Source organism: Chamaea fasciata, unplaced genomic scaffold, assembly GCF_029207755.1.
Source record: "Chamaea fasciata isolate MVZ Bird 193981 ecotype frontalis unplaced genomic scaffold, bChaFas1.0.hap1 SCAF_3, whole genome shotgun sequence".
In the NCBI taxonomy this organism is placed as follows: Eukaryota; Metazoa; Chordata; class Aves; order Passeriformes; family Sylviidae; genus Chamaea; species Chamaea fasciata.
In genome coordinates this window covers 89,125,990-89,134,805 of record NW_027094088.1, presented here as the reverse complement: position 1 = coordinate 89,134,805, position 8,816 = coordinate 89,125,990, and the positions used below count along the sequence as shown (strand labels likewise).

Sequence of the window (8,816 nt, the reverse complement as noted above, 5' to 3'; positions counted from 1 at the left end):
TGGAGAGGGGGCAGGGAGGTTGGACCAGATGACCCGGTGCGGTCCCTCCCAGGCTGGCCCGTCCCGTGCCTGCGTTGCCCCCGGCCGGGGCGAGGCGTCCCCGCCGCGCTGCGTGAGGCGGCGCCCGCGGGCCCGGCGCGGGGGCGGGGTGGCCGCGGGGGCCGGCGGCGGGGCGGCTCCTTCTTTGGCCATGAGCGAGGTGCCGGCATTCGGCCGCCGCCGCCGCCTGCGGGACGCGGGGAGGGAGCGGCCGCAGCGAGGTTCCGCCGGCGGCAGCGGCGGGTGGGATGGCCCAGGCCAGGATCAGCGCCAAGGCCAGCGAGGGGGCGCAGCAGCAGCCGCAGCAGCAGCAGCAGCAGCAGTCGGGCGGGCAGCTCCGGGGCCGCTTCTACCGCTCCACCTCCATGGCCGACCGCTCCAGCCGCCTGCTCGAGAACCTGGACCAGCTGGAGCTCAGGTGGGGCCCGGGGCCGGGCGCTGGGACGGGGCCACGGAGCCGTCTGGCCCCGAGCCCGTGGCTCCGCACCGCGGGCCGGCGGCGGAGCCCTCCCCCGGCTGGGGGGGTGGGGAGGGGGTGAGGCTTCTTGAGGGGACCGAGGGGAAAAGGGTTCTCCTTCATGGGGGGCAGAGTTTACAAATGGGAGCTGCTGCTCTAAGGTGAACTTTCTTGGCCTGGAAATACACGAAAATAGGAATATGTCTACGAACGTATGAAAGTAGACGTTTTCCAGAGAAAGCGCGAAGGGCTGCTTCGGATTTGTTAGCCTTCGGGGTGTGGGGAGCCTTGAGCAGACGGGGCTGTGCTCTGCCAGCTGTGACACGGCGGGTGCGAGCCCGCGGTGCCTCCTGTCTGTCGTCCCTCCCTGTCGCCCCTATCCCGCATCTGCGGGCAGGTGTTTTATAAGAAGATGCAGGAAATCCGAGGATAAAACGTGGTGTCATTCGGGCTCTCGGAGGCTCTGGCAAGCCTTTAAGCTGCACTGCTGAATGCTGGCGTGTGAAGCTTCTTGTCTTCTAAACCTCCCTCTGCTCTTACTGGTTCAGCTGTGGATGTTCTGGATGTGTTTGTGTCCACCTCATCTGCGAGATATATTAAAACGTCTCCCAGTTATGTGGATAGCATTGCATTCTGCAGCTGAGGTGTGTTTTTTCCAAAGTTATTGTAAATGCTATGTGAATTTCATCCTTGTGCCAAGGCATGTCCTGACTTTTTTCTGTTACTTGACGTTCCCTAAATTATACCATTTGACTTTTTTCCCAGTTTGGCCTCATGAGAGATGATACCTTGCCTTTAATCATCTTCTCTGTCTTCTCAGCTCTGCTAAATTACATAGTGTCCTTTCTGAGGTGGATGGATGTGCAGGATGCCACTGATTCACCTCCTCTGGTACTGTTTCAACACACCCTTTCCTTCATTACAGCTGCATATTGATCACCGGCTTTCACAGAACCACCCAGAATGTTTCTAGGACTTTCCTGTAATTAAAAGAGCTCTGTGGGATGCAGGAGTTTTATTTCCCCTTTCTGCCTGCATTACTTTGCATTATTCAGGAGTGGACTCGATGTGCTGTTATATTAGCCTTTCACTTAGCTTGATTAAATCTCCTTGAAGTCCTTTGCAGACTTCTCTGAATTTGACTAAACAAAATCACTGTCTGCAAACACGTCTCACTCCTCATATGCCAGGTCTAGGCATATGATGAATATATAATCCAAAAATTAGCATGAGAATATGCAAAAATGTGTTTTAGATTTGCTGAGTGACTCTGAAACAAAGCAGACAGTTTGGTTAGCCAGCAATTAAACCCTCAATTAAACTTCCCAGTTTGCTGTGGTTCTTTCAGACAGCCATAATTCAAAATGTGGAATAGTCATGAGAAAAAAAAAAAGTCTAATTTGATAAAAGTCACTCAAGTCTTATGTTTTTTTTTCTATGCACAACTAATTGACATGCTTCATTTCAAATATATTTCAATGAGAGGAGGAAAAACTTCTAAACTTTCTCTTTCTCCAGCTGGTTTGGTTTTGCTATAGACCCTCAAGGTGTTGCTTAGAAATATAGTAAGTGAAAATTTGTCAAACTGAACGACAGCCTTTAATTAAAACCCTCAACAATCCTCAGTTCTCAAGCTGCCTAAGGTCAACTGAACTCTGAAGCAAGCCTCATCCCTCTGGAAATCACAGGATCACAGAGTGGTCTGGGTTAGGAGGGACCTTAAAGGTCATCTAGTTCCAACCCCCTGACATGGGCAGGGGCATGTTTCAGTAGACCAGGTGGCTCAAAGCCCCATCCAGCCTGGCCTTTAACACCTCCAAGTACAGAGAGTCTACAACCTCTCTGGGCAACCTGTTCCAGTGCCTCACCATCCTCAGAGTGAAGAATTTCTTCCTAATACCTAATCTAAGTCTACCCTCTTTCATTTTAAAGCCATTGTAAAATACAGGGGCTTTCTTCTGTATGGAAAGTGAGCAGGGAAGGGGAATTAATTTGGCTGCCAGGGAGCAAGTGCTCGAGGCAGAGGTGGCGAGGGGGGCAGGTGGCACCTTTGCCCCTTGTAAGGGCTTGGACCTTGGTGTTGCTGTGACTGCCAAGATAGCTTAGGAGCAGCTGGAAGCGTGACCAGAGGCTGTTCATGAGTCACTGCGTTCTGGTGCTTGTGTTAAGTGAGAACAGTTTTAGGTGTGATGATACGCGAGGTAAGTCAGACGCTTGCTGGGTATTTTTTAATCTTCATTTTTGTACTTTTTATCTTGTTCTTTGGGTCAACCATATTCCCCCACCGTTCATTTCAGTGTTGACAGAACTGCTCACCTGTGAGTGGACACTCAGCTGAAGGAGCTGAGGGTGAAACCCCCTGCTTTGTCTCCCTCCAGTGTGCCTGATTAGCTCCATTTCGGGGGGGAAAAAGTTGCTCCATCCTCAGATGTTTCTTATTTCCTTTGAAAACTTATCTGAACCTCCAGCACGTGGGCTTTAACAGTGGGCTGTTTAAGTCAGTCAGTAGTTTAAAGGACACAATTATTGCAGCTGTCCTAAGAAAGCGGGTGTCAAGTTTCTCATCTGGAAACAAAAGCACAGCCTGGTCCACCTGTTTCTCAGGGGAATGCTCTGCTCATGTAAATGGTATGTAGCAAAGGCACTGCTCAGCTAATTGCTCACAATCAGGGAAAATCAGACGTAAGGAATGTCTTTTTCAGTGTTAGGTAATAAATGGAATATTTAGTTGCTGTTCAAAGAAACAAATACACTCTAAGTAAAAATATGAATGGAGGTTTTCATCTCTGAGGAAAAAAGACCATATTGCTGTATCAAAATAATTGATAACTAGGCATAAATATTGAGTATCTTGTGTTCTTTTTTCTTTGCCTTTTATTCTTTGGTTAGTTGTTTTTTTTGAGACTTGGATTATGTTTCCACCCCTTCCCACATCAGTCACCTCTGTTAGAGTTTAAATCTTCTCTTTTTTGGGGGGGTCTCCCACTCAAGGAAAGGAAAGATTTACAGAGCCCTGTGCAGTTAAGAAACCATGCATTTTTTAGGAAAGAAGTTACGAGAATTGACTGCAAAGTGTGAACCTGACACATTATTTTCCTGAAGTTGGTGTGACTTGTTTCTGCTTTTTTTGCTGGTTTTCTTTCCCCCACTAGAGTACTCTTATGAAATGACCCTGTCCCATTGTTGTGTGGCACTCCATATTGCAGTCTAAAAAATGGTAAAAATAATTCTGAAGAAGCAATTATTGCGAAGGAAGTAGTTTTTAAGATTTGGTTATATTACCTTTAGTAAATTAATGTCAATCGAAGCTCTAGTTGGTGAACTATGGTTTTCCTTTTTTGTAGTATGCAACATTTATTCTGACAATTTGGCTTTTAGGTCCTACCTCACATAGCAAGCTGGCCTTTGGAAGCAGTGATATTTTAGGCACTCTCTTTAGAACTGTACCAATTCAGGATACATCTCTGCAATGCAGCTTTTCCACATTCTTCCTAGGACCCAGCAAAGCCTGTGGAAATCACGGACTGATCTATCTACTGAAGGCAGAACTTTAGTTTTTAAGTCAGTACAATGATATACAGAATCTGATTTTAAAACCCCATCAAAATTGAAATTCTGCACTTCAAAATTTTAATTTACAACTTTCCAGCGACCACAATGCATTTTTAAAATTGTGAAAATACTAGCTTTTTAAAAAGGCATGGCAAGGCATTTTGAAGATATTGCTAGACTTCCTAAATTATAAAGTAGAGACATCTGAAGTCTGAAATGACTCCACCTGCTTCATTGCTCTTACTAACCAGTCCAAAATAATAATTAAAAGTATTTGCTCTTGGCATGAATTTGCATTGCATTAACTTTTCCCACTCCTCCTCAGAACAAACATTAAAGGCAAGGCCTGAAGCCTGTGCTTTCACTGACTAAATTAGGCTAACTATTTTGTAAAACAGAATTATTTCGTGAGCAGGCTGCGTGTGAAGAGTGACTATATCCTGAAATGCTCCCATTCTTCTGCTTTCACCCTTTTTTCTCTTACTGCTGTTCTCCCGAAGTTACCTGCCTTCTGCCAGCCTGTGAGGAAGGAGCAGCAGCTCCCTTCCTGTCTCAGAAGATGTCCCCTCCTCTGCAGAGACAGCAATGAGCCACTGCTGTCTCAGGGCAGCGCCCAGAAATGTTGAAGAGTGTAGAGCACCTAAGAGATTTAACAGTGTTTTGGTTTGTTTCCCCTTTTCTGGCCAGGTTTCGTAAACATTTCAAGCTAGATGTTTGGTTTCTCATGATGCAGCTAGACCTCCCGAGCTGTGCACTGCAAGCATCTTAAACCATCAGCCAGGTTCACATGATACTCCTGCTTCTCTGTGCAGCCAGTGAATGCAGAGTTGATGGTTTTGGCACAACTCTTTCAGCCAGTTCCAGCTTGGGAAGTCCTCTGCAAGCCCCTACTCCCAAGTCTCAGAGAAAAGCCAAGGGATTGGGATATTTCCCTCTTTTGTATCGGGTCTTGGAAGTGTTGCATTAGAGTTCCCCAGTGTTCTTTTCCATATTATTCAGCTGATTGCAAAAGCCCCTTCTGTAAATCTATTGTGAGGAATATGACATAGATTAAGAAATTGGACTTGGACTTCTCATGTGGCATTTTCACACTGCCCGTGGTGAGCTGAATCTGTACTTTATGCCAGAAGGAGGGCAGGCTGTGGGCACAGAACCGTACACCTTACCAAGACCAACAATTACAGGGACAGCAGTTTCTGATAGACTTTCCCCTTGTCCTCACTGCATTACATGTGAGTTTCAGCACAGTAATGGGACTGGAGTAGGGGTTTGGTTTCAGGAGGGACTGAGTTTCGTGCTTCCTTGCAAGCCCAGAAATAGGAGCTGCTCCCACAGAAGCTTCCTCCCTGTGTGAATCCATGGAAAGCACCAGTGACAGTGGGAGCAGGCAGTCCAGCATCTTCTCCCAGTGACCAAGGCACACCACTTGTGTCAAGGAAACCCTTATCATGTTAATAAATGTGTGTGAGCTTTGTCCCACTCACAGGGTTTTCTCCTTTGCAAAAGGGACGTTTGGCACGTTGTAGGTTTCTGGAGTTGCAGCTGGATTATATGGGTTCTGCTGGCCTGGAGGTGGCACAGGGAGTAAGGGTCCCTTGCTGCCTCCATCTCTGCAGCTGCCACCCTCACTGCCAAGTTCCCTGATGGGGACTTGATCCCTTTTCTCTCCTAGTTCCTAGTTAGGCAGCTGATAATAATTGCCAGTTGGCTACAGGACTTCTGCTATGGGGCTGTAGTACCATCAGGCTCTGCATATCCAGATTAACCAGAGAGTAGGCTAGAAGAGCACTGTCAGTAAAATAGAAGTCTTGATTTAATTGTTCTTTTCATTTGCTCCTCCGTTTGTTTGTTTGAAATTATATTGAGTCTTGAAAAGAAGAAAGTCATGAAATCAGAGAGTCTGTCTCATGGGTAACTAAGAACTGACTGTACTTAGACTAAGCCAAAGTTTAAAACAACAGTTCTTTGCAGCTATAGAGGTGAACAGCTATTCTATCATTTAAACATTTTGTTTGGTTCAACCTTGTACAGGGTAGAGGCTTTCCGTGATGCAGCATCTGCTATGGAGCAAGAGAAAGAAATTCTGCTCGAAATGATCCACAATATACAGAACAGCCAGGATATGAGGCACATCAGTGAAGGTGAGAAGCTGCTTTCCTGTACCATCCAACTTACCCAAAGTCTAATCAGCCCATCTCTTAGGGAGCAGCTCTCTTTGCTGCTGGTAAAGGGGCACCATTGGAGCCAGCTGAGGTTGTTGAAGTGTCACCCATTATCCTGAGATCTTCTCAAGTATAAATTCATGCTGTTCAGCTGGATGGACTACCGTGAATGTCACTGCTGTGTATGTGAAAGCCTATACTCAGGTCACTGATATATTTTCAAAATCAGCATCACTCTGCTGGGGGAAGAGACATTGATGATGATGATGATGATATAGTTGAAAATGATTTTGACTACTGGACAGGCATGAGTGTTAGAAAGTGTACAGCCTGCAAGAACCTGATGATTAAGATCATTGTCACAGTTGTGTGATTCATGGCTTTAAATATATTCCCTAAACCTTATTATTAGGTGCTTTAAATTGTTGGTTTATTGGCTCTTCAAGAGCCTACGTATCAAGTGTGTTGTGTTCATATTTTTGAAAAGCAGCTATAGTTTCAGAAAATAGAGAAGCCGTTTTTTCATGGCTTCTTATTTTATCTAGTTTTCTCTATATGGCCTTCTGGGGTATTGTCTAAATCTCTCCCTCAGAATGGCACAGAAATCCTTAATGAGCCAGTTCTGTTACTGAACGTTTCCTAGTAATATTGTATGTTTTGCTTTAAAGTGACACAGCAAGCATTGTGTCAGCAGTGGAAAAACATTGCTTCCAACTTTAGTAGAGTTCAGTGCCTCATTTCAAATCAGACATTGACTTCTGTGAAATGAGTATGACTTGGGCAAATGCAAAAAGTTCATTTCTGGCTTCTTGAAATCTTGTTGATTGTCACTTACTTCAAGAAAAAGTTGTTTACTGCTAAGTTCTAGCAGCTTGAGTGTCTCTATGATGCCATTTGCACAGGAAAGTATTTGCCTTTAACCAGGAATATTTTCTTGTTGTCGATTGAGGTGAGAGAGAAGAACTGAACTTGACCGCGAATCGCCTGATGGGCCGAACCCTGACTGTGGAGGTTTCCGTGGAAACCATCCGCAACGCGCAGCAGCAGGAGTCGCTCCTGCATGCCACCAAGATGATTGATGAGATCGTCAATAAGCTCCTCGACGACTTGGAAGACGCCAAAACACGCCTGATGTCGCTTTACGGCGCGTGCACATCCGATGTGCCAGCGGGACCCATCGATCAGAAATTCCAGTCTGTGGTCATTGGGTGTGCCATTGAGGATCAGAAGAAAATCAAAAGGCGCCTAGAGACTCTGCTCAGAAACTTGGAAAATTCTGAGAAGTCCATCACGTTGTTGGAGCATCAGAAATCGTCCGTTCGGCAGTCTTGCAACAGCAAACAGGATTAACGTACCCTCCTGGCTACTTCTGGCAAACCACAGGATGAGCAAGTGCCCATAAAAAGCACAGAGAAGCCAAGAAAAGAATTCTCTGTACGAGCACACACGTGTATACACATCCACACGCACCAAAGTATCTTTGATTGCAAGGTGCAAGCATTTAATGGGTTTTGGTAGCATTGGCATTTTCTTTTGGCAATAAGGAATGCTATCAGTTCTTCTGTAGAGTCGATACCGCTCTATTGCAAATTGTAATTGTGCTTCTGCTGAACTGACAGAAACTGAAAATCTAGCCTTTCCTCCATTCTCCTGGGTTTTTTGAAACTAAAGTTGTTTTGTCCTATCATGAGATTTCAGCTTTTCTCTGCTGTATACGTAGTGTGTGAACCAGACTTTTGGGGACAAAAGACAAATCATGGCAATAAATCAAAACAATTAATAAACATTTATGGTATTTTCATAAACAACACAGTGTCCTACTCCTTACCATTTATAATTTTGCACTTTTTGAATATTTTGAATAAACCAGTCACAGTACTTTTCTAGGGATAGACAGCTACCTCCAATTTGTAACTGAGGAAGTGAAAAGCAACACTTTTTTCCCTGGGAAATGTATCCCAGGGATCACCTGCCAGGCTTTAAAGGACCTGACTCTCAAAATCCCCCCTCCATGCCGAATGAACCATTCTGCTCCCACAAGCTCACTGTAGCTTTGAGATTGCTGTTTCTTTTTAAAAGATAATAGAAAGGGGAACTGTACATCAGCTACTACTCCACTTCTGCATCATCTATGAAGCCGCAGAGCAAAACATTTTGACTTCTCACGTGGCATGGCAAACACTGCATTTGTGTCTCGTGTAGGATGATGCTTTGTGCATCCAGCATTACTCGCCTCTTCGTAAGTGGTTTTTGGTTTGTTCTTTGTCTTCCACTCTCTCACAGTAACTGCTGGGCATCATCACTGAACTCTGTGGCTGTGGGTCAGAAGTTGAAGATTTCAAGGTGTGCCTGTAGTTTTTTGACCCCCTGTAGCCTGGGCAGTCTTGCAGCACTTCACCCAAGGGTGGCGGTGCCCTGAGGGGAGCAGGGGCCTCTGTGGCTCAGCCAGCAGCGTGCTGAACTTGGCTCAGGCTGAAGCTCAGCTGAAGGGAGCCCAAAGGGTCTGAGTGCTGCCACCAATCACAGCTGCCTTGGTGGCAGTGCCTGGGTGTGACAGCTGGAGTGTCACACTTGGATGCTCTGAGGGCACCAGCCCACGGTGACAG

At 45.9% G+C, this 8,816-nt stretch overlaps 1 protein-coding gene across 1 annotated transcript; it reads left to right on the top strand.

The window, feature by feature from the left end:
* Nucleotides 1–200: 200 nt before the first annotated feature.
* BAG2 (BAG cochaperone 2) lies at nucleotides 201–8,018 on the top strand. The gene is made up of 3 exons (XM_066179741.1): nucleotides 201–457; nucleotides 6,080–6,189; nucleotides 7,160–8,018. The coding sequence occupies exons 1-3, from the start codon at nucleotides 288–290 to the stop codon at nucleotides 7,558–7,560; spliced, it is 681 nt and encodes a 226-aa protein (XP_066035838.1). The 5' UTR covers nucleotides 201–287; the 3' UTR covers nucleotides 7,561–8,018.
* The last annotated feature ends 798 nt before the right edge of the window (nucleotides 8,019–8,816 follow it).

Excerpts from the sequence above, each read along its gene's own strand:
- BAG2 (XM_066179741.1), top strand. The coding sequence starts at position 288 with ATGGCCCAGGCCAGGATCAGCGCCAAGGCCAGCGAGGGGGCGCAGCAG. Across the intron at positions 458-6,079 it reads CTGGACCAGCTGGAGCTCAG|GGTAGAGGCTTTCCGTGATG; the intron begins GTGGGGCCCGGG and ends AACCTTGTACAG. Across the intron at positions 6,190-7,159 it reads TATGAGGCACATCAGTGAAG|GTGAGAGAGAAGAACTGAAC; the intron begins GTGAGAAGCTGC and ends TTGTCGATTGAG.